Genomic DNA, 25,952 nt, shown 5'->3' with positions numbered 1-25,952 from the left:
TGTAGCTATTAACAATGGCTACTTTTGTAAAATGGGCTAAGTAGGAGTTGGGGTAGGGCAGATGCAGGTTAAGTTTTTATATTTCCATATTGTGATTTTATTTGAAAATAAGAATGATTTACTTTATAATAAAATATTAAGAATATGCCATCATGGTTTACATATTATATAATATTTTATAGTTCCTTTTCTCTAACATTTTATTCAAAAGTATTTGAGTTTTCATAAATAAAATCTTTAAAAAAAAAAGTATTTGAGAGTTTTGAGAGTTTTAGAAGCGTAAATTCCTCTAGTTCAGAAAGTTGTTTCAATTGGTTATTTACAACAAGCTCTAACCAAGGCCTTAAAAGTAACTTACCCAGTTCCATCTTCAAAAGAGGTTTTCCATCTTAATGTGATTGAATAGGGAACAAGGTCTGTTATAGAAAATTCACGCACTTTAAATGCTGGTGAGAGAATCGCACACTGAAAATAAGATGTATACCATATTTAAATCAACAAACACAAAACATACAGTAGGTTACCTGAATGAACTGCTTGATAAAGTCCTTGTAATAAAATCGTTACATCCTAAAAATTATAGTCTTTTGGTAAGAGCTACTTTAAAATGCCAAGAGTACTCTTTATGACAAAATTACAAAAATATAAAGTATTTTTAAATCTGAAAAAATAATTTAAAATGGGAATAATTATAAGAATTCATAAAGTAAATGTTCTTTCACTACAGTATAGACATTGTCCTATGACAGTTTAAAAACATAAATTGGAAAAATGCAAGACTTACTTATCAGGAATAATTTTAATTTATTTTTAGCCTATTGACAAGTGGTTTGAACAAATATTATTAAAAGGTCCCTTTAGGCTTATCACCATATTTCTGGCAAAAAAATACCCTGTAAAAAAGAGGGGGATTATTAAATAATAATACCTGTAATGCACATCCTCTTGCAACAGCTTCATCAGCATTTAATGTGGTACTTATGTCTTTAAGAAAGAATTTAGTGATTTGTTCTTTCACTGCAGGAATTCGAGTTGCTCCCCCTACAATTTCTATACTACTTATGTCTTCACGTTGCAAGTCTGGAAAACAAAATGTTTTTAATTGAGAAAAATATGATAGTCTTTATTAAAATGTGACCAAAAGACCTTGGAAATTACTTTTTAAAAAAATTGATTTCGTTTTTGCTAAAAACAAGACTAAATAGAAGGAAGATAAAAACAAACTTTAGAAAAAGGCAAAACTTAATAAATAATAACTATCCATGCGTCAAGCACTGCACTTGGTCCAGATGACAGAGTGACAATAAGAACAGACAAGTACCTCATGGGCTCTCCAAATTCCTTCAATTTTCTAATTTTCACCTCACAAATACCCATAAAAGTACTGGTTACCAAAAACCTTAACAAAAAGCAATCATGTCCCATTTCTACTTTTTTCTCATTTAGACTTTAAAGGATACTTACATATAAACACCTCCAAATATAACTAATGTTAGTTTTATGATGTAAACAATAACACAAGTCAGGAATTAGTCTTATAAACCCAGATTCATAGTGCCTTTACTCTTATGAATGAAGCTATAATCTCCTTCTCTAAAACGAGAGATAAAGGGGACCTGGGTGGCTCAGTGGGTTAAGCCTCTGCCTTTGGCTCAGGTCATGATCCCGGGATCCTGGGATCGAGCCCCACATCAGGCTTTCTGCTGGGGAGGGAGCCTGCTTCCCCGTGTCTCTCTGCCTGCCTCTCTGTCTACTTGTGATCTCTCTCTGTCACATAAATAAAATAAAAAATCTTAAAATGAAAGCTAAAAATCTTCAAAAAACAAATGAAAGTTTTCATCGCTTTTACCATTTCCTACCCCATTCAAGTGAATTAATGCCATAATACAATTTTGATGGTTAGTCCAGTAATTTACACTTACTAGCTTGTTCCATTACTGCTTTTAATGGTGGCTCAACTCTGGAGAAGAGGGAAGCGCATAACTGTTCAAACTGAGCCCTGTGGGAAAAGTAAATAAAATTCATCATTTTAGGATATAAAATTCAAGTAGATCTTCTAAACAGGATGAAAAATATCAGACATGATCTAAACATAAAATAAGCCAACACTTCTTAAATTGAAAACATACACGGTACCTGTTCATTTTACTAGAAACATCAAGGTCATTCATGAAACACTCAATGTTCAGTGGAAGATCTGATGCATTTGCACTCATCAGCTTCTTCAGTTTTTCACATTCCTGATACAAACGCAACAAAGCCCGAGAATTTTCTTTCACATTTATCTTGTATTTGGTCTTGAACTCCTCACAGAAGTAGTCTACTAAAGCCTCATCAAAGTTCCTGCCACCCAAATATGGATCAAAGGTGGTAGCCAAGACCTGTTTAACCAAAAAAACCAGAACTGAATTTTCAGAAATATAAATGCTTTCAAAAAGGTAAAAACCAACTTTTAAAATAAAAATAAAGTTAAAGGCAAAAACCTTGTCAAAAAGGGGTGTCAAACTAGCTATCACTTATACTAATTATCACTTATATTTAAAACGTACTTACCCATTCTGAATTATCTATTTTGGGTTGCAGATCCATATACCATAATTATAATTAATTCTATTTCTGAATAATTTAGTTATAATTAAAACTTCACTATCTCATATCCGTTGATTCTATAACAACACTGAACAGACAGGCCAAAAACCAAGTTTAAGAGAGCAAAGGAACAGTTCTAAAGCATGAAATCAAAACAAAACAGCCAAGAAAAGCCAATTCAAAGATTCAATCTAAAACAGCACAACTGGTCAATTTTCAGGTCAGGAATTAGGCCTTCTAACTACCATGAAAAAAAAAAAGCCAAGCCATTTTTATACCATTTTTATAAAAACATAGAGCAAAAGAATACATGAAAAACCAAAAAATAAAACACAAGAAAGTGAAGAAAAGAAACAAAAATTAATAATATAATAAACTTGTTGACCAATGAGCCCCAGCTAGTGGATGGATCAAAGAGTAGTAGAAAAGTCACAGAACTTGAACATCATACCTCTTGAAAATGCAGGAGCAAGATATCTAGTCTCTCTCTCTCCAAGGTAGAGGACACAAATGTCTACTTATACTAGTCACTTAAAAAATAGAAACCCCACCGTTGGTGTGGCTCCTCAGGTTTTTTTCACAAGAATGTGTGATAGAACAACAGTAAACCCTACAGAAAGTTGTAAACATAATGTGACTGGGTTATCAGCCCACAAACTAGTATGGAGAATTCATGGATCAACTTCTTGCTAGGACCAGTACCACACAAAATTAACTGCAAAACTATGTTAGTATGTGACTAGTGCAAACATGCACCCTTCTGGACAGAAGGGCCACAGATATGGCTACTTAAAGACATCTACTAAAAAGGAAGGGAGGAAAATATTCTTAAGTTAAAATTCAAAACTAACCAACAGATTAAACCAATTTACAGAAAACTATCCTATATTCATTATAAGTCATTACCCTTGTGGGATGTTACTATAAACTGTGAGACAAAAGGCTCTAAAAGGTCTGTTGGATAGTATTTCATCTTCTAAGTAACTTCTACATATGTGACTGATGATGAGAGACAAGATGATAAGATGACCAATGTAAAAATGAATGTAAAATCAAATACAAACTATAAGATAAGCACACAGAACTAAACGATGCCACATTCTAGAAAATTATAATTAGAACTCCTGGATAAGGAAAGTTTATAAAACAAAGGGAATGGGGGCGCCTGGGTGGCTCAGTGGGTTAAAGCCTCTGCCTTCAGCTCAGGTCATGATCCCAAGGTCCTGGGATCGAGCCCCACATCTGGCTCTCTGCTCAGCGGGGAGCCTGCTTCCTCCCTTTCTCTCTGCCTGCCTCTCTGCCTACTTGTGATCTCTGTCTGTCAAATAAATAAATAAATGAAATCTTAAAACAAAAAACCAAAAAAAACCAAAGGGAATCATTTTAGAAAATTTTTCCTAAATATATTTATGGATAGTAATGTACTTAATGCTCCCTGTAGGTGACTTAACACCTTGACAATAGAAACAGCTAATACAAATTACAGTATCTATTATAAGGCATTCCAAGCATTTATCATACATTAAAACTAATTTTTCCTCAAAAATTCTGAGGTAATTACTGATACTATCTTCAGGTGGCAAACCTGAGATTTAAGGAGAGTATGTAACTTGCTCAAGGTCACAGTTTTTAAGTGGCCGAGCCAGGATTTAAACCCAGGCACTAAGGTTCTCTATATTGTCTTACATGCTCTCTTAACCATTAAACTTAGATATAGCAAATCATTTATTTACTTACTTTAAGTTTTCCTTTGTTAAAAGCACAAACGGAGACCTGGTAGGCAGAATGTCCCATATCAATAAATACTACATTTCTTGGTTTCTCATCCAGTGGGGGAAGATCCTGTTTATAAATTCCATATGCTAGTGCAACTGTGTAAGAACAAAGAAATTACATTAGTATCAGGATAGCAATCTCTTGGAAAACAAAACATAAGTCCTTTTGATACTGCACTTTCATAGAGAGTAATATAAATTATATTCACTTCAAAGTCAATTAATTTTTTATAATTTGGTTACTGTTTTTATTTTTCCTTTAGAATCATTTGCTATATACAATTCTTACAGCAAATATAAGACATACTTAACTTTTAGCAAAATACTGTACTACAAAACTAAAGGTTAAAAGAGCTAGTACACAGTAAGTTTTAAAAAGATAAATGCTTTATATTAAAACAAAAACAACCAGAACAGTATTTTTCTGACAGTGATTTTCAAACTGCAAAGTGCTCACCTGCAGTAGTTTCATTCATCAACCTTAAACAATTTAAACCTGCAACCTGGGCTGCAGCCATCACAGATCTTCTCTCAGCATCAGTGAAAAAGCTAGGAATCTGGTATTTTAAAACAGTAATTAAAATATATTAGTTTGATGTAATAGATTTTAAACATTTCATCAGTTAAAAATGTAAAATAACTGCTCTAAAACTTGTGTAGGGCTTAAGGCAAAGAATGGTGTTCTAATTAAATAAACAAGAAAAAAAACACTAGTTTTTTTCTTTTTGGCAATTTCTATACCATAAAGTGTTTACCTAAGTTTGAACACAAATTTAAAGCAATTAATAAGATGAAATTATACTTCAAGATTTCCAAACTATGTTCATCTAAATCCTTCTTGTGATGGGTCTTCTCTATGGAAAAAAAAAAGTTTGTTCATCTTTAATAATGAAAAATTGAAAGCCCAAGACCGTTAAAATGATATCCAGTAGCTATTAACAATATATCTTAGTATTTCCATATAATGGAATACTATGTGGCTGTTAGAATCAGGCAGATCTGAATGGTCATGGAAGAGTATCAATACTGATTAGAAAAAAGGACATGTGTAGCATGATTTTTGTGTAGGTATATGTTAGCTAGGAGAATATAAAACCCAAGGTTTGCAGTGCCTATCATCTCAAAGGGAGGGGGTACCTATATTGCAGGGGACTTATGAAGAGAAGTACTTCTTTTAAAATCACCAAAAACCACTATATGTTTAATTAATGTTAATTAAAGATTTTATTAAAAGATAACTGAGACATTTAAGATTTACATATACTTAGTTCTGTCAAACTTTGATTTTTGTCTACAGACAGATTTCTGAGAAGCTAATTAAGTAGGAATACCTGGGTGGCTCAGTTGGTTAAGTATCTGACTTAGGCTGATCTTAAGTCATGATCTCAGGGTCCTGGGATAGGGTCCTGACAGAGGGAGTCAGCTCTTCCCTTCCCCCTCCCCCTGTGTGTGCATGGGTACTGCATGCTCTCTCCCTTAAATAAATAAATCTTTAAAAAAAAAAAGCTAATTAAGTACATTCATGTACAAAATGACTTGAAGCTCTTCCAATTTTAAGTAAGTTGTCTCCAATTTTATTGCTTTTTGAAGTCAGAAATTACATTTAACAGATACTAACAACAGGAAAAGAACTTGAATTTTGATAAACTGTTTATCCTGATTTTGCTATTATCCTTCTGACAAAAATCCAAATTCTAATATAGACTTCATTTAATACTCATTGAGCACTTACGTAACCGGTACTTTTCTAACCACTTAGGGATATAACAGTGCATAAAACAGAGAAAATACTTCCCCTTATATAGCTCACAATGTGTCTATCACACTAACTACAAAGTAAATAACGGCCAAAATGTTCATCATGCTCTCTTCTGACATTAACTTTCTTTTTTTAAAATTTCTTTTCAGCGTAACAGTATTCATTGTTTTTGCACCACAGCCAGTGCTGCATGCAATACCTGCCCTTCCTAATACCACCACCTGGTTCCCCCAAACTCCCTCCCCCCACCCCTTCAAAACCCTCAGGTTGTTTTTCAGAGTCCATAGTCTCTCATGGTTCACCTCCCCTTCCAATTTCCCTCAACTCCCTTCTCCTAACTCCCCATGTCCTCCATGCTATTTGTTATGCTCCACAAATAAGTGAAACCATACGATAATTGACTCTCTCTGCTTTGCTTATTTCACTCAGCATAATCTCTTCCAGTCCCGTCCATGTTGCTACAAAAGTTGGGTATTCATCCTTTCTGATGGAGGCATAATATTCCATAGTGTATACGGACCACATCTTCCTTATCCATTCCTAATATTAACTACTGATGTGAAAGTATTATCAAGTATAGTCAATGAACTTGAATTTAAGATGGATTTTAAAACCAAACTCACTATGATGTATACTTTCAACTGGTAGTACAAGGGAAGAGTTATAGGCAGAGGCTTGGGAATGAAATACAGGGGTGTGAATTCTGGCTTACAACTCATTAGCTCTGTTGATTTGGGGCAAGTTATTTAACTTCTGTGTGTCCGCTTTTTAATCTATAAAACTGGAGTTAAAAATATCCTACCTTCATAGGGCGGTTCTGAGGATTAAATGAGTTAGTACTTATGAAATGCCTGCAACATTGCCTGGCCAAAGGTACACTCTAGTATTTGCTATTATTAAATGGTGAGAATAGAAAATATTAAAGCTCTATTATTTTTCTCTCATTCAAAAAATTCTAAATACCTATAATAATCTAATTACTAAATTCCAGTGGAGTTTAGAATCTAATTCTATTTTTCTGAGGACAGGAGACTGTTGAAATTAGGTAGAGAAGTTTAATAATATTAGAAACATACATTTAAGTGACAATATGTAACTTTAAAAAATTATCAGTATATAATGGGATCTCAAAAGATAAATGATGAAATGTTCTATGAATCCTTAAAGAAAGACCTTTTCTTTTTGAAAAATGTTGCATGCTCTCTTATATGTGGAATCTACAAAAGTTAAATTCATAGAAGCAAGAGAGTAAAGTGGTGGTTACCAGGAGCAAGGAGGTGGGGGAAATGGGGAGATACTGGCCAAAGATTACAAAGTTTCAGTTATGTAGGATGAATAAATTCTAAAAATCTAATGTATAGCATATGGTGTCTAGAGTTAGTTATAGTGTATTATATACTGGAAATCTGCTAAGAAAGTAGATCTTAAGTGTTCTTGCCCCACACACAAAAATAGTACTTGAGATGGGTATATTAATTAATTAATGATTAATTAATGATTACTGCTCAATTGCAGTAATCATTATCATTTCACTATGTATATGTATGTCAAAGGATCATGCTACACACCTTATACCTAAACAACTTTTACTTTAAAGGAGATACAATGGGATTCTGGGGGGGGTGATAAATATGTTTATAATACTGATAATTATTGATGATGGTTTTGTGTAAGCATATGTCAAAATTTCTGAAACTATAGCATGTTAAATATATCCAATTTTTCATTTAAAAAATATTCTTTCTTTCTGATACAAAATATACAAATATATATATAATCTCAAATTCCCAAATGGGAATTTTCAACTTTGCCATGGAATGTTAAGGTCCCTACAGGTGGGAAGTTAAGAGTGACCAGGAAAGATTCTTAGGAATTACTGGCAGGTACGGCAGTCACTAATCATAGACACTGTTTGTTTGTCTTTTTTTAAGATTCACAGATTATCATAACTGACTTTTTAGGAAACTAACTCAATCCTAAACTTTACCAAATAAGGTGTTTTTTTGTTTTTTAACATAAATTTTTTTTTTAACTAATTAAGATCAGAAAGAGTAAAGAAAAGGGAAGAAAAATATTTCAATAGAATGTTAATATACTGGAAGGTGCAATTTGAAAGTAGTTAAGTAAACTTACTGAAATCACACAGTCTGCTACTGGTTTCTTCAAAGCATTTTCTGAAGTCTCTTTAAGTTTAGCCAGCAGCATTCCAGTAACTTGCTCAATTGCAAAAGGTCTCTCTTCTTCTAGGTACCGCACCTAAAACCAGAAGTTGAGATATTTATTGAGTCTTTTATTCATCCAATATGATTCTGTGAGGATCTACTCCATACATGATAGACCAACAACAGCGAAAAAGACCATCTTTGCTCAAGGAAGTTATATTCTGAAAAAGATTATACTAGTATTACCACCTCTCATTTATAAAATTCAAGTGACTTACACGTAGTAATATAACCAAATTGTTCTAAAAAATGTCTTCCTGCCTTAAATCTCTCCTTTTCACAAAAGCAATTTTTCAAAAAGAAAAAAGTTAAAAAAGAAAAAAATTTGTAAAAGAGAGAGTGTGCTAGTGTACACATAAGCAGGGGGAAAGGGGCAGAAGGAGGCTCCCCACTGAGCAGGAAGCTTGATGAAGGGCTCAATCCCAGGACTGAGATCATGACCTGAGTTGAAGGCAGATGCTTAACGAACTGAGACACCCACATGCCTCTCACAAAAGCAATTTTTAACATTCACTTTCCAGGCACATATTGAGAGAGAAAAAGATCAAATAATCCTTCTTTTCAAAGTTAGAACTCTTATGACCTTAAAATGTAAGATTTAGTCATACAGTTTTAGGAAGAGGAAATTAGAGTATCAGGAAAGAAAATTTCTTATTAAAAAAAGAGGTATTTTATCGATTATTCCAAGGTTTCTAGGAATAATCATTAAGTTAAATATTAGAGATGTATACATGAAATTTCAAAATTATGTTTTTTAGACCAAATAACCACTTCATCTTATACACAGGTTTAAGCACACAAAAGGGAACTTTACAATTCTTCTTGATGAAGAAATACTGGAAGATGTGTGCTTTAGATAATTAAGCCCTTTTATAATAACCAATAAATTTATGAGCAATATAAAGTTACCATGGAACCCATATAATAACTACATTTAGTTTACTGAAGAAAAAGTTATGTCTTACTTCTGTGTCCTTAGTGAACCAAATTTTATTCTGTAACACTAAACTCTGGAAGAGCTTTTCTCAAGCAGCACAACATATGTGTGTTTAAGTGTATATATGTATATTTATGTGGCCATATTCATCTCTATGAAGTCACTCCAGTTTATGGCTAAACATTCCATTGTACAGGTACCACAATTCATTTAACCACTCATCAGATGATGAATACTTGGACTGTTCCTACTTTTTGACTATTATGAACAATGCTATCGTGAAAATCAGGTACAAGTTTTTGTGTGCACACATTATTCAATTCTCTGGTCTATATAATGAAGAGGGAATCTGCTGGGTCATATGGTAACTTTGTTTTGAGGTAAAAAAACAGAAAGGCTACCATGTTTTTGTTAACCAATCTATAACTTACCATCTCAGGATGTAGAATTAAAAATCAAGAATCCATCTCTTATTTGGAAGTAGAGTTTGCTTTAATATAACAATTAATATACTTAAGCAGTCTATTTTTCCAAATCACTTATGCCTCTGCCTTTATTGCTTAAATACTGTTCACTTCTAAAAGTTCTTCAAATAATTTTTTCTTGACAATCAAAGTATTGTCTGGATTTTAAAAATTATCTAGGGGCACTCACTAAAGCTTCCTACAAAAACTGAATCTTGGTACATATGTACTAGGTTTAGTGGAAAAAAATTATAAACAGGTAATATTATATTTGGTTTCTTGAATTTAAATATATTTGTACTCTGAGAAGCTTACCTTAACTCCTGCACTTCCATTAGGCATCTTCTGCAGTTCATAAGGAAGCCTGATCCTTTCCGTTTGCACAATGGGATCATCAAATGATCGCCCGTGAAGCTTTTTGAAGCCATGAATTGTATTTCTTACATTTGTGACTATCTGTTGGCAGCAAACACTTTTATTTATTGATATTTAATGAATGCAAAATCAACATTATGCTAATATTTAAGACCACCGAGTCTATCCTACACATTTAAGTTTAGAATTACACACAATCATTTGTCTGGCTTCCAGCTGACTGTAAAATTATACAATAAGAATGTATGCATCTTATATATTGCTCCACAAATTCTCTTCCTATCCTAGGAATGTAGACTCAAAATTAATGTCTTCAAAAAAGAAAGAACAAAAATGTAAAACTTTTCAAGTAATACAGTGAAAATCTATCTACAGTTCATCTGTTTGGTTTTCCTCACCTTTTGCTTTAGTGAATTAGTACGTTTGCCTTCTCTTTCTTCCACTTTCATTCCTATGTTTTTATTGAAACACTCTTCCACATTGCCCCCTTTTTCTTTTCCTCTTAATATCTAGTTCTTTGTGAAACTTCCCATGTAGTGAGAATGAAATTTCTTACTGTTGAGAAGTGCTTCTAGGCTGGTAAATTTAAATTCCTTCTGTGTAGCATGACACAAAGTTAAAGTGTCTGAATTTGCAAATGGCTTGTATTTTACCAAAGTAATTTTTTAACTAGAACATCTAGCTCAAACTATACACTAATATTGAGATCTAGTTGCTGCCCTCTTAGTTAAAGTCAAACAGATCTTGCTCTTCAGTTACAAGTTACAAGATGAAAGCTACAGGGATGCTGAATTACCACATTGGTCTCTTTAGGAGGAATAACTTTAGTTTGCATTCTTTATAGAGACTCTTATCTGTGATACGCTTAGAAGATCACACAGAATATAAGATGTAAACTTTAGTGAAGAAGTCATTTTGGCACAAACTCAACATGTGTTAATGTACAATATGAAAGTGTAAAAGATAACATTTTCATAAAGGCCAATTGGAAGACAACCTTGAGGAAAGTCTTAAGCAAAAATTCCTCGATAAATGAGTCAATTATTCCCATAAAGTCAGGAGGGAAAAAAGACCTATTAAAGTTATTTTATGACAAAAAGAAGACCCAGCTACACGTTAAAATTTAAGAAGTAATTGTTAAGGGCTTTTGGATCAGGGAAATAAAGTCTGAGGAAAATGAACCTCTAACAAAAAACGTTAAAAGTAAATGTTCTACTTAAAAGCACTTTGGAAGCTTAGAAATACGAACACTTAAGCAGATTCCATGCAAAAGTAGCCACACTGGGTTACTCTGGAAATTAGTTCTTCCATCTTTCCCACCTTCTTTTACAAAGACATTGCTTACTTGTTGGAAGTGTACATTCTAGATAGGATACCTCATAGAAAAGTGACCATACAGGGGAAAAAGTGATGTCATACACCCTAACTTCACAACTAAATAAGACTTTTTAAAAAATAAAATATAAGAAATATTTTACAACCCCAAAGCAAAATATACCTATTAAAATACAAAGTTATTCAAGTCTGTCAAATTTCTCTCCTTCTCTTTTCTCACTAACTAGTAAAGTGGGAGCTTGGTTACCAAGATTCCATTAAATTCTTCCTGTAAGTCAAAACATCTACATTAACAATTTACCTGGCTCTTAGCTGCATTTCCAATGGCTCGAGTTCTTGATCCCAAAGATATACAGGCCCTAAACAAGGGAAAAACACAAAGTTTGTTCCCATGGTATGTTTATATTGATATGCCATTACTCTATCTCTTGTTATGAAAAAAATGAATTAAATGGATTAACATAATGATGTATATTCTAAAAATAGGTTAATGAACATCAGAATTTTGCATAGTTTTGTTTCACAAGTAATAGAACAGTAGTTAAATTAGAATGTTAGAATTTTTAGAATAAATGTTGCTAATAGCCGGCAATGTTCTGTTGGCTCCCAAAATTGTTTAGTAGGTCTATGATCTACTAAAAAAATTAACTGTGTTTAGTAAGGCCAGGTTGCATGGATCTAAATCCAAGCTCTGTAATCTTGTAGAAATTACTTAACCACTATTTGTCTCCGTTTCCCATCCAGAAGATAGTGCTGATAATACCAACTCACAGGTTTGTAAGAGGATTAAATGAGTGAATATGGGTAAATGGTTTGGACACCATGCTATTTTTTTTTTATTACTGCATTTAGATGTAATTCTGCTTATAAAAGCAATTATAGAGCAACATTTTCATCAAAGTATCATTTCGTGTTATAATTTAAGAAACTGTTTCCATGGGGCGCCTGGGTGGCTCAGTGGGTTAAAGCCTCTGCCTTCGGCTCAGGTCATGATCTCAGGGTCCAGGGTCTCAGCCTGCATCCCTCTCTCTCTTCCTCTGCCTGCCTCCCTGCCTACTTGTGATCTCTGTCTGTCAAATAAATAAATAAAATCTTAAAAAAAGAAAAAAAAACTGTTCCCATGATTTTAGTTGTAACTAGAGGTACCATTCATTCAACCAATAACTAGGAGCACTGTATGTATACTAGCTACAATCACCGTTGTTGAATTTATAGTCTACAGAAAAAAATGAACATATATAGGACTATGAACATACGGACATGAATACTAGTGAAAAAGAAAAATCACTTCTATATGATAAGGCTTAGGAAAAGCAAGCAGAAGAAGTAATTTCTGAATTAAGATCTGAAAGAAGAGAAAAAATTTTAATATGTAGAATGTCCTTTGTCCAAAAGGACATTCCAAGTATGTAGGTATATACCTATTCTCAATACAATAATCAGAGTAATTCTCTTCAAGACCAGGGTCATGAATTTCAGTTGCTGAAACCCTCCAATGGCATCTTGTTTCACAAAGCAAAAGCTTAAATCTCCCTAACAGCCAATAAAACCCTTCCTGTTCTGGTCCTTGGCTGCTCTACCCTGTAACTTCAATCTAGACACACCAGTCTCTGCTATTTCTAGAATAAGGTAAGCACACTCCTTCCTCAGGTCCTTTGTCCGTGCTATTCTCTATCTCTGGAACACTTCTAAATATACCCATCCACATGGCTTACACTCACTTTTTTCATATCTCTGCTCAAATGTCAGTTTGCCAGTACCTTTTCTATCTTACATAAACAACATTTTCTGCTCCTTCCCAACATATACATCTCCTACTGTTTACCTAATTTTATTTTCCTGCATAATGTATCACCATCTGATACAGTTTATTTACTGACCATCTCCATACCAGGGCATGAACTCCATGAGGGCAGATAACATGTGCTCCATTCCTTTGATCTGCACTATCCAATACTGGAGCCACTAACCAGACATGGCTAATAAGATTTAACCAAAATAAAAAAACTTAGTTCCTCAGCATTATTCACATTTCAAGTGCTCAACAGTCAACTTTCAAGGGCTTAACAGTCATATGCAACCAGTGAGTATAGAGAGAACAGATTATACCTACAACAGAAGAGATATACAGTCGAATAGAAAGTTTTCCTTGATAGTACTGACCTTGATCATTACCTGGTAACATAGTAAAAGTACTTACTGAATGAATAGAAAGATGGCTCCTAAGGGTAATGTTAATTTGGAGAGTAGGAAGAATACAACTTGGCTAGTTTCATTTTAATAATATCGGGGTAAGATTACACAGAGCCTCAAATGGCAAGTTAAAAATTTGAAATTTATCTCAGTAGGTAAAGTGAATTAAAGGCTTCTGAACAAAGAAAAGAACAATCCCTGCTTATACAGAAGATGAAATAAAGAGGAAAGATCCAAGAACAATGCTTTTCTTTTAGTAGGTTCCATACCCAGTGTGGAGCCTAACATGGGGCCTGAACTCAAAAACTAGAGATCAAGACCTGAGCTGAGATCAAGAGTATTAAGAACAGTGCCTTTTTTTTTTTTTAAGATTTTTATTTATTTGACAGATCACAAGTAGGCAGAGAGGCAGGCAGAGAGAGAGAGAGAGAGGGGAGAAAGCAGGCTCCCTGCTGAGCCTGATGTCGGCCTCGATCCCAGGACCCTGAGATCATGACTTGAGTTGAAGGCAGAGGCTTTAATCCACTGAGGCACCCAGGTGCCCCCAAAACAATGCTTTTTAAGGGTTGAACCGGATACTGCTACACTGGGGGCCACAACATTTTCAAGGAGGGCAAGCAGTTAATCAGTTAACAGAGTTTGGTTGAATAATTACTTTACATCTGGCACTCAGTTACTAAAGATCTAGCAAGGGGAAAAATACATGGTTTTGGCTCTTTTGGAACTTACAGTGCTCACACAAATGAAAGTAAACAAGATGCTACAAGAGAGGGTGTACATGATGCTCGATGAGTAGATAATAGAATTGATCTAGAGGAGGAGTATCAGGAAAGGCTAACCCCAAGGAAGCGATGAGATTTTAAAGAGTAAATGATGATGGGGGTGGAATTAAAAGATTTGGGAGAGATCATTTTGACCACTGTGTACTGATGGGAGGAAGGCTAGAAGTTATCAGTAATCTGTATCAGGATGATGCCAGCTGAGAGAGAGAGAGAGAAGGAATTAAGAGTTATTTAGGAGGTACAACTCAAAGGACTTAGTGACAGACTAGATCTTCACTGTCCAATATGGTAGCCACCAGCCGTATGTGATGATTAAGCACATGAAATGTGGAAGTAGGAATTGAGATGTATTCATTTTAAGTGTGAAACATTATCTGGACTTTGAAAATTTAGTATTTAAAAAGAAATATAAAATATCTGATTTTAAAATACGGAAATAAAATTTTGGACATATTGAGATAAATCAAAAATATCAAAATTAATTTCACCTGTTTCTTAGCTTTTTGGTGTAATTATTAAAACATTTATGGATATTGCTAACATTTTTACTGAACAGAGCTGGAATATATAAGGGGAAGAGGCAAGTATCGTGACTAATCTAGGTTTCCCATTTGCAGAAGAGGGTAGAGTGGTGTCATTTAATGAGACAGAAAACACTGTAAAATGGATGGGTTTGAGATGGACCATCGCAGTGCTCACTGGACATGCTGAGATTGAGATACGTTTGAGACACCCAAGTAGATTATCTCTTCCAAATAACTCCTTGATCAACATAGTCCCTGCTAGAGTAGGCATTTGCATACCTAATATGATTATTTATGTGGATGGCTGGCATTCTGTCCTAAAGTTCATCAGAGAAAATATGGATTTGCCTTCTTTTAGCTTACTTTATTATAATCTGTCCTCTCTAGTCCATTATTTGGACACACTTAAGAATATTTTTAGTTTTTTAATACTAGGCGACCATCACTTGAGTATATAGAAAATCTTATTCTTAAGATTGATTCTCAAGAAGTTAACTTTTCTTAGAACACTGAAGCCAAATAAAAGTTTCAACAATTATTAAGCGCTAAATTCTTTGAAACATGCTGCACACATATCACTTCACAGAGAAAGCTAAATAGTTACCATTATTATTCTCTGAAGTTAAAAGTAGACAACTTTAAAAGTTTAAACAATTTAGTGTTACAGCTTGGAAATACCTAGTTTCAATACACAGAAAACCTTCCTTACATAACTAAAAAAGGGCTTAACACTCCTTCCTTGATTTTCTTTCAAAAAGATTCTGGAATCAAAATACCTACCATCTCTCAAAACTTTTACCTGACTTTACGAACACAAGGAAAATAAACACATTATACCATACCTCAGAGGCTGACATAAAAATTTTAATAGAAAGGATATTCAATACTTTACCCAAATATATATTGTATAATCCATTTATATCATACTTTCTATACTTTATTTCAACTGTTATTTAGAAATTCCATCTTATATCTAAAAACAAACTTTACAATGCAGTTTAAATCTCTAATTTCCAATCTGATATTGCCACCACAGTGGTAATCCCAGATTCTCAGAAAATGCCACAAACTTCTAAACAAACAAAACTTCTAAATGTCCTATGTCACTTTTGGTAGACGAGGGGCATAAAAATCAAATGGCAAGTGTTAATTTAAGAAAGTTGTATTTTGCGGCATCTGGGTGGCTCAGTGAAGCATCCAACTCTTGATTCTGGCTCAGGTCATAATCTCAGGGTTGTGAGATCAAGCACCACTTGGGCTCCACCCTCAGTGGAGAATCTCAAGCAGATTCTCCCGCTCTACCTCTGACCACCCCCACAAGCATGCTATCTCAAATAAATCTTTAAAAAACAAAACAAAACTGGGCGCCTGGGTGGCTCAGTGGGTTAAGCCGCTGCCTTTGGCTCAGGTCATGATCTCAGGGTCCTGGGATCGAGTCCCGCATCGGGCTCTCTGCTCAGCAGGGAGCCTGCTTTCTCCCCTCTCTCTCTCTGCCTGCCTCTCTGCCTACTTGTGATCTGTGTCAAATAAATAAATAAAATCTTAAAAAAAAAAAATAAAAAAAAATAATAAAAAACAAAACAAAACAAAACTGTATTTGTATTTTCCCTTAAAACTTAAGATTAATTTTCTTTCTCTCTTATAGAGCCTATTTTTATAAAGCCAAGCATGATCAGGCTGGAGAAAACACATACTGCCAGAAGACTATAGATTTCTCACCTAAGAGGTCAGTACTCTTTAAATTTGTTCACTTTGTCAGTCTCCACGAAGGATTCAAAGTCTCTTGACTGTACCACTTTCATTTTAAAAATAACCCTATTTTAAAAATTGTCAGCTTTCCCTTGCCAGATTCCATAAAATCAAAATTACTATTTATAGTCTTATGTTATCAAGTACATATTAAGAAAACAATAGCAGGATGAATAATGATATGAAAGGGCAATCAATTGATTTAAGTCAGGCGGTCATCTCCTGAGATTCCAGAAGCACTCCCCCCATTCCTCACCCCCAGAGTGTCAACCAAAAATGTACCTTCAGATATTGTCAAATGCGCCCTAAGGCGCAAAATTTCCACCTGAGACCACTGCCTTATAGCATCATTTTCCAAATACTGTTCTATGGAATATAATTCCTTGGAGATTCAAGTAAGTTGGGAAAAACATTCTTTCCTGGGAGCGTTTCAATGTCTATAAACAAATAAGTGGATTTGAGAAGCTCTGCAGTAAAGAAAACATATGGTTATTTTTCAAGGTTAACTATCTCGAAAAAAAATTGCCCCAGAAGAAGTGGGGGAGGAATGTTCTCCAAAAGACTTCTGATTGCCATTTGCTTTCGAGCTTGCCACTTAGAAAAATAAGACAATTTTTTTTTTTAAAGATTTTTTCTTTATTTATCTGACAGAGATCACAAGTAGGCAGAGAGGCAGGCAGAGAGAGAGGAGGAAGCAGACTCCCCGCTGAGCAGAGAGCCCGATGTGGGGCTCGATCCCAGGACCCTGGGATCACGACCCAAGCCAAAGGCAGAGGCTTAACCCACTGAGCCACCCAGGTGCCCCGACAATTTTTTTTTTTTTAGAGATCTGAGAGAGGGAGAGTGTGTGCAAGCATGGATGCACGCACGGAGGGGTGGGGCAGAGAGGGAATCCTCAAACAGACTCCCAGCTGAGAGTGGAGTTGACTGGGGCAGGGGTGTTCTATCCCAGGACCCTGATGTCATGACCTCAGCCAAAATCAGGAGTTGGCCACTTAACCTACTGAGCCACCTAGGTGTCCCCAAAAGTAAGACTTCTTTTAGGCATACATGATTTAGTAATAACAAAAACTTTCCAGTATTTCAGTATGGACAATGGATAAAACTTTTTAACATATAAAAAATAAAAATTTCTTTTATGAGTTTCTAAATGCTTTTAATAAATGTGCCTAATTCATAAACAAACTGGTTCATAACTTGAAGCTATTAACAGAAATCACACACAGCTGAACTCTGAACAATGAGGGAGTTAGGGGTGTTGAATCCCTACACAGAAGAAAATCCATGTATAATCTTTAACCCACACACAACTACTAATAGTCTACTGCTGACCAGAAGCCTTATGATAACAGTTAACACATGTTTTGTGTTGTATTATACACTGTGTTCTTATATTAAGCTAGAGAAAAAGAAACATTAAGAAAATTATAAGAGAAAATATATTCACAGTAATGTTCTATATTTATGAAAACAAAACAAAAAGTCCACCTATAAACAGACCTCCATAGTTCAAACCCATATTGTTCAAGGGTCAACTATAATTACATAGACATATTTTAAAAGCTTATTAGTTACATTAAATTAGATGTATTTAACTATTAGATACATTATTTTAAAAGCTGATTATCTTAAAATTCCACAGGTCAAATTCCAATAGCAATGCACCATAATTTTAAAGTTCCTTTGATTATGATTGACTAGACAAGGGGTTTGCAAATTACCATTTGCCACCTATTTTTGTAAATAAAGCTTTATTGGAACACAGCTATGCTGATTAATTTGTATTGTAGTGACTATATACGAAAGACTACCATAGCATGCTAAATACCTTAAACTCACAATAGTATGTAATTTGTACTTACAGTTCCTTGCCTTCTAGAAACTTTTCAGAATTCCTCATCCACAAATTCAAGGCAATAAATAAAGATTTTGTTTCATCATAGAAAATATTCACACTAAAAGATTTTATAATCCTAGTTTTGGCCTTCCTAATGTGTGAGCCATCTGTCTTTCCATTCTACTTAGCACAATTAAAAAAACAAACAACAAAAAAACCAAAGATACTCATTGAATTTTTGTTTTTGTCGATGGCAAAATAATAATTTGAAACATTCACTAATAGTGCACTTATCAATGGATGTACAGCCATTTATTTATTTATTTTAAAAGATTTTATTTATTTGACAGAGATCACAAGCAGGCAGAGAGGCAGGCAGAGAGAGAGAGGAAGGGAAGCAGGCTCCCCGAGGAGCAGAGAGCCCGATGCGGGGCTCCATCCCAGGACCCTGGGATCATGACCTGAGCCGAAGGCAGAGGCTTTAACCCACTGAGCCACCCAGGCACCCCGTACAGCCATTTAAATAAACAAGGTAAATTAGGTCAGAATGGCTAAAATCAACAAATCAACCAAGAGGTGCTGGCAAGGATATGGAAAGGGGGAACCTTCCTGCACTGCTGGTAGGAATGCAAACTGATGCAGCCATTGTGGAAAACAGTAGAGAGGTTCCGCTAAAAGTTAAAAATAGAACTACCCTATGATCCAGCAATTGCACTACAGGTATTTACCCAAAGAAGCTAGAATATTATGCTAAGTGAAGTAAGTTAGAGGAAAATAAATACTGTATGATTTCACTCATATGTGTAATTTAAGAAACAAAACAAACCAGCATAGGCTAAAAAAGACAGAGGCACACCAAGAAACAGATTCTGAATTACAGAGAACTGATGGTTACCAGAGGTGAGGTGGGTGGGGGGATGGGTGAAACAGGTGATGGGGATTAAGGAATGCACTTGTGATGAGCTCTGAGTGCTTTATGAAAGTGCTGAATCACTAAATTGTACACCTGAAATTAATATTACTGTGTTAACTGAAATTTTAAAACTTAAAAATTTTTAAATGAAGTATACACACGAGTTTGAGATGTTCAAAATGTATTTTGAGAAAAAGTTGCAAAATACATACCATGTAATTCTACTTTCGTTAAAAAACACATAGAAAAACATACCAGTTATATACACATACACTTGTATAAAACCAAAAGCATACATACTTAAGTTTATTAGGTGGCTGGGAAGAGCTGGAGATTTACTTTCTCAGATGTATTTAAAATATTTTAAATCAAAGTTAACATAAGCTCAAAGTAAGATATACAAAGCCAATTCATATGATATAAAGAATATTTAAATAAAACGTTAAAGCCTCCCCTCCCCCTCAACCTCCCCAACTGCTATCACCAAGAAAAGTTCTCCTCCTACCCAAATATAGCTACTATTAACTTCTGGAGTTTGGCATTTCCTATGTATAAAAATGTTTATTTTTAATAACCCAAAGTAAGTGATTTCTACCTGTATGCACTGAAGAGGACAGCTCAAAGTAAGGTAAAAACAGTATATTCCCATATTTCCAAATTATTCATATACTGGTAAAGAAACAGGGAAAAATGAGACAGAAAACCAGAGAACTGAAAATTCAGTCTGATCATACAGAATTTTGAAAAATACACCTAACAAAAATGTCTTGAAATACTTTCATGTTAAAAAACTCCATTTTCCTTATTGTAAAATATGTTCATAAAAATTCAAAACCTTACACATTATGTGGTGAAAGCACGTCCTCCTAATGCTACCCACAAGAAATATGCAGTTTGTAGTTTACAATCTTCCACACTGCTTTCCTCCATATACTTATAATAACCTATTTTGTGTTGCTATGCATTTTAATGAATTTGTTAAACAAAATAAGATTTTTTACATGTTCTTAAAATAACTTAAAAGCATTTTAAAACAGTTCTTAGAAACTACTCAAAAACAGGTGAATTTATTGATACTAGAGCAAAGATGCTTCTCAGCCAGATACTTTGTTCCTTTGTTATGTCCCCATTAACCTAATATGGATATACCGTCCTTATACCAATGGATAATGGAAGGACTTTGGGGTTCTGGGGGTAAAAGAGGCCTGAAACTGAATCAGTTTCATTGCTTACAAGTTCTTGGCCAAAACAGTTAAGTTTGCTTTAGGCTTATGAAAAAAGCTAGTATTACCAAACTCACAGAATTGATATAATACATACGACAATAGAGGCACAACATTTGTCACATACCCATCACTATTATCAACAAAAGTTTTGTTTTAGCTGATCACATGCTTTAGTCTAATATTGAATGAAGGTTCTTGGCTACAGTTTTCTTTTCCCATGAAACTAATCACTTTGATATAATTAAGTCTGGGATAGAAATTCCAATCCCCCACATCTATGCTTAATTGAACAATACAAACATCCCAAAATGTGCATATTCAGCTATTCTACTTCTAAGAATTTGAAGAATTATAAGGGTCAAAAATTCAGTCACAAAGATAGTTATTGCAGTATGGCTTATAAAAAAATATAAACAACTTCACTATCCAAAAAGAGATGGAATTAAAGAAAGGATTATACAAAAACACTGAAACTAATGGTACAGAAGTATGTATTACATTAAAGTTACCAAACAGGATATAAGTGCAAAAAGTATAATCCATCCTTGAAACACAGAGAAAACCACCTGGAAGTTTTATTTCTGGGCGGAGGAATTAAATTTTTCCTTTAATCTTTTAATGTGTCTACCTCTCTACAATGAACATGTACTATTTGTGAAACAATTGCTTTAAATAAGAAAATGTTCTGAAATTAATTTTCCTCTTCAACTTATGCATGTTAATTTCCTTCCCCCTCTTCAATTTAAGCATGGGAGAAGAGCAGCTGGTCCAGGCCCTCCAACTTTACACAAGGCCAAAACTTAAGGAATTATCTTTTCCATTAAACTGTCCTTGGTTTATTCACCAGACATTCCCATGTATAATCAAGTATGTTAAAGAATGAAAAAAATGTTAAAAAGCATAAATGCCAAAACGAACTAAATGGAACATTTCCTTCCTCTTTCCACAAGGTCCTTTTGTAATGTATTTGAAAACACCTATGTCTTATTACCTTGGTGTCAGTGAGTGGAACAGGGGAAAAAAGTTTTTGAAACCTAGTTTATATCATTAAATACTGTGATGTATTAGAAAATTTACAGGCTCTCTAATAGTTATGCTTTTTGCAAGATACATATTCAATAAACAAAGGACCAGGGACCTGGAAAAGATATTTTTTCACTCAATAATTTTAAGTTCCACAGAGTAAATATAGTGTAAGAATAGACTACAGTGAAGTATTAGTTTAGTAACAATAAAAGATCCTGAGGTAATAGTACACAGCCATGAAAAGAGGGCAGAGTTGCTAACACAGCTAAGAATACTTCCGCCTTAGTCATTTTCTAGTTTGGACTAGGTTCACTAAATCTAGGTATTAGTGGCTCTTACACACAGATCAGAAATATATTAGATCTCAGCCGTGTAGAATTAGCCAATGTGTCTAAGAAACATGAAAATGAGCAGCCTAATTTTTAAAGAATTAAGTCTGGCCTGATTCTTTAAAAAGTCAATGGACTCGCTACTAAGACTTCTGAGCTGGAAATGCAGCATCTTACAGTTCTGGTTTGTGATCTTTTAGGATAAGAGTTTAACGATTAGAGGAATATCCATGCTACCCCTCACTTTTTCTCCATGGTCTTAAGTCCCTGAAGCCAGAGACTGCCCCCATTAACCTCTACTCTGCTGAAAGAGGACAATGGAATTTACTGCTTCTTTTCTGGCAGCCTCTATCTGTTGTGGCTTAAAACAAGATCTTCAGACATAAAGTCATGAAACAGTTCACAATTTCTGCTTGAGCCTCTCATTGTGGATAAAGGCTGGAAAAAGACATAAAAGGAAACAAAAGTTGTAACAGTAGTATGAGGATTGACTGATCTATGCTCATACCTGAGAATTTAAACATGTAAAATTTCAACAGAATATAACGTATATATCTAGAAAAAAGTGGTATAAAACCTTCCAGAATATTCTTTGAAAGAAACCAAAGGCACAGACTGCTTCAAGTCAGCTACTCTTCAACATCTTGACATATTTTTAAATTATTCATACAATCATAGTAATTTTATCATTTAAAGGCTTAGCTTAACACGGATCTTAAAATTAGTCTCATATTTATATATTTTGGGTCACCTTAAAGCATCAAATCAAGATGTTTAGTTACTTTTCCACAGAAAGAAAGACATGAACAGTTGGTTTCTTCACAAAATTACCAGTAACAGGAACTGACAATAAAAGGCTAATTTTTCATAGACCTGTCTTAATTACTCTAATTATTCTTTGCCAACAACATTCATAAACCAGAGAAACAATGGAACGTGTAGAAACATGTTTCCGTGGCATAACGCCACTCCTAAGTCTTTCATTAAGTGTTCATAAACGAATCACTCTACGATCCTGTTTATACAGGACACCCGCCTCTGATTCTTCTATAATTCACTCTGTAGAAATTCGCTTTTGATAGGTTCTGGCTGCACCGCTTTTCATTCATGGACATACATTACCAATACAATTCAGGAGGCCAACAACTCCCATCCCCGATTCCCTATTAATGCATCATCAATATACGCCACTGGAAACCAGTCCAATTCCCACGAATTTTCAAGGACACGGGGTAAAACCCCGAACACCTCAACAACTTAGCAAAAAAAAAAAAAAAGGGGGGGGGGAGGCTTTCTGGGCCAGATGAACCTGCAACTCATCTTCTGATGTGTGCAGCCTAAGCTTTCCTTTTCTTACTTTTCTGAAAAGCCGTCAGGCAGAGAGATGGGGAAAGGAGGAAGGGCGGAATGAAGAATTCTTTGCTCAGCTAATGGGAGATCCGCGCCCGAGGCCGGTAATCCCCAGCAAGCCCCGCTAGAGGTAACCAGACATCTTTTCATAGATTTGTTCAGGATATCGAGGAGGTTCTGCACCACGCCACCCCACCCCACCCCCCGCCCCGGAAAACTAAAGCAGGCCCGCTGGGGAACAGAGGCAGGGTGGGGACGTGGGCGTGAGGGGGTACAGAAAGGAGATGCGCCAACTATTAGAGCGAAGTCCCTTGTCCTTTAAGGAAAAGCAGCTTTGCAGGGCGACGAAGTCCGACTCCCACCTGGGCCCGCCAACCAGCGGTCTCCAGGGACTGCAGTTGATGGACTGCACCTGTCATCACAAGGTTCGGCGCGCAGCAGAAGCAGCCAGCAGGCGGGACCCACGCAGGGTCGGGAGGAAACGTTTGTTAGGGTCGGGGTTACGATCAAGCCAAGGCACTTACGGGGTACACCTGTCGCTGTACTCATTGGCGATGGTCTCGATGCCGCCACTCCTTGCTACAGCGATGTAGCAGTTGAGAAAGCCGAGGTCAATGCCAACCACAGACATCCCGCCGCCGAATCGTCGGGGAGCTGGTGCTGAAGCCTTCCGTGTGGGAACCGCGTCCTTTTCTGAGCTGTTGCTCCAAGAATTGGGACTCCTACGAGAAGCAGAGGAGAAATGACCCCAAGTCGCTACGCATTAAATCTAGGGCAGCGCGTCCGGGACCAGAGGAGGAGATAGAGGCCTCCCGCGCCGCAGGCTCCGCCGCCTCGGTCTCTCTCCACTGCGGTTCGACCGCCTCCAACCGGCAGTTACAGAGGTCTGCGCCTGCGCGCTCGGCCGCCGGGGAGGTGCGCGAGCGGCCGCTCTGCACCCGAGGCTGCTCCTCGCCTCCACTTCGGCCGCTTCCGTCAGTACTCGGGCAACGGCTGCCCGAGATGCCGAGGGTTCGAGAAAGATCTGGAAAATGGAGGCGGCCGAGCCGGCCTAGGGTGGGAGGGAGAAGGCGGAGCGGGTAGGATCAGGGAGGAGAGGACGGAAGGCAAAGGGAGTTTGCTCGCCATCGCGCGGCAGCTGGGAGAGCTGCGACTGGGTTAGGTGAGAGGCAGCTGGCCGAGCGGCGCGTTGCCAGCGTGTTTTGGGTTGTTTGTGGCAACCAGAGGCACGCCTTTTACAGCAGCTGGGTACTGCCTAGGCGTGCTCGAAGTGGGACGCGCAGGCCAGTAGGCCTGCACCGCCTCTCTTTCCCGACGAAGTGCCACCCGCAGCCAGGGAACCCACCGGCCGGCCTCGCCGCCCCGAGGGGCCCATGTGCTGGCAGCCGGAGCGCTCGCAGTCTGGCCGCGCGGTCCTGCCGCCCGCCCGCCGCGCCCAGCTCTGTGAGGTGGCGCCCATTGTGCCGCATGGCGGCAGCCTCGCCTCTTCTGCAGGGGCGCCGCCGCTCGCGTGGAAAGGAGGCCTTTTCATTTCATTTCCCGCAGTGTCTTGTGTGAAAGCCAGCCGAACAAAGTTGAGGGGCGTGTTTTTCCTTATCAGGGCCTGAAATGGCAAAAACCACACTTCTACCAGGAAACAAGAGCACACTAACAATTCGACCTTCCTGTAACTTCCTTTAAACCATTATAAAGATGCAGTCTCCACTAACCCTTAACCTCTGAAGACCAGTTTCACAGAAAGCTGACCTTAAAATAAGTCAGACACTGTGGTACCAGGCAAGACAGTGCATTGCCCCCGGACTCCGCCTTTTGGTCGGTAGAAAAGGAGCCTAGTGTCGTCCCGCTGTCTGCCTTCATTTGACCTGCATCATTATCTAGCCGAAATTTAATCACATTATAGTTTACACTTACAAAGTTTGGCTGTCTTGTTTCTCCTCGTTCACTTTTTCGTGGGTTTCCTGTTCCTTCTCACCCAATTCTTTATGTGTTCCGTGTTTCCTATTTGTTTCCGTCTTGACATTGATTTTTTTACTACTCTCATCATTCCTACTTGTTCTCTTCTTTAGAAAACTTAGACTTTTTACTACTATCAATGCGGTAACAGCAGCAGCAGCAAGTGTGGCTACAGCTCCTGCAGCTGTTGCTATGAGTAACATGAAATCCATTTTCAGGGGTAATACTAAGGAGACTGGAATGTATGGTATTGTTTTGACTCCAGTCTTTCTATGTTAAAGAATTCCATCTCTCTCCCGTGTCCGGAGCACACAGGAAGAGGGGAAGCTCCTGACTGACGCTCGCCAGTCCTCTTGGATGTGCCTAGACTGGGTGGGGGGCCTCCCAGCAGGCAGTGCGTGAGCAGAGCAGGGATTGGGTACTGCCGCCCGCAACAGAACCCTGGGCCCCCAGTCCTACTGGGCATCTCATGGCCTCTCGCTTTCCTCCCCAGATGCCTCTTCAGCTAGCATCCTTTTGAACCCGCCACCATCTAGATTTTTTCCAGAATTATCTTGAAACTCTCCTACGACCATTTATTTATCCATGCTTTCTGTCTGTAGAATTTGAGGGCA

General features: G+C 36.6%; 1 protein-coding gene and 1 long non-coding RNA gene across 6 annotated transcripts in view; one reads left to right on the top strand and one right to left on the bottom strand.

Annotated features, from left to right (window-relative positions):
• LOC106005373 overlaps positions 1 to 17,356 on the top strand; it is a 91,390-nt gene extending 74,034 nt beyond the window's left edge. For all 4 annotated transcript variants that reach the window (XR_006602389.1, XR_006602387.1, XR_006602388.1 and 1 more), the window contains one exon: positions 16,601 to 17,356. This is a non-coding gene — a long non-coding RNA (uncharacterized LOC106005373). The remainder of the gene's footprint in view (positions 1 to 16,600) is intronic.
• Positions 1 to 25,689, bottom strand: part of HSPA4L (heat shock protein family A (Hsp70) member 4 like) — a 52,080-nt gene extending 26,391 nt beyond the window's left edge. The window contains exons 1-11 of one of the 2 annotated variants that reach the window (XM_004747935.3): positions 25,297 to 25,689; positions 23,910 to 24,107; positions 11,758 to 11,815; positions 10,062 to 10,202; positions 8,257 to 8,379; positions 4,822 to 4,921; positions 4,327 to 4,460; positions 2,137 to 2,381; positions 1,923 to 1,999; positions 929 to 1,080; positions 359 to 465 (exon numbers count right to left, since the gene is read on the bottom strand). In XM_004747935.3, coding sequence (XP_004747992.1) covers positions 359 to 465; positions 929 to 1,080; positions 1,923 to 1,999; positions 2,137 to 2,381; positions 4,327 to 4,460; positions 4,822 to 4,921; positions 8,257 to 8,379; positions 10,062 to 10,202; positions 11,758 to 11,815; positions 23,910 to 24,107; positions 25,297 to 25,550 — 1,589 coding nt within the window. In that variant the 5' untranslated portion in view covers positions 25,551 to 25,689. Of the gene's footprint in view, positions 1 to 358; positions 466 to 928; positions 1,081 to 1,922; positions 2,000 to 2,136; positions 2,382 to 4,326; positions 4,461 to 4,821; positions 4,922 to 8,256; positions 8,380 to 10,061; positions 10,203 to 11,757; positions 11,816 to 23,909; positions 24,108 to 24,730; positions 24,834 to 25,296 lie in introns of those variants that run through there. The other variant, XM_004747936.2, reaches the window with a different exon arrangement.
• Positions 25,690 to 25,952: the final 263 nt, after the last annotated feature.

Source organism: Mustela putorius, unplaced genomic scaffold (assembly GCF_011764305.1).
Source record: "Mustela putorius furo isolate JIRA1106 unplaced genomic scaffold, ASM1176430v1.1 tig00003866_pilon_pilon_pilon, whole genome shotgun sequence".
NCBI classification, from domain to species: domain Eukaryota; kingdom Metazoa; phylum Chordata; class Mammalia; order Carnivora; family Mustelidae; genus Mustela; species Mustela putorius.
This window is presented reverse-complemented; position numbering and strand designations above follow the sequence as displayed.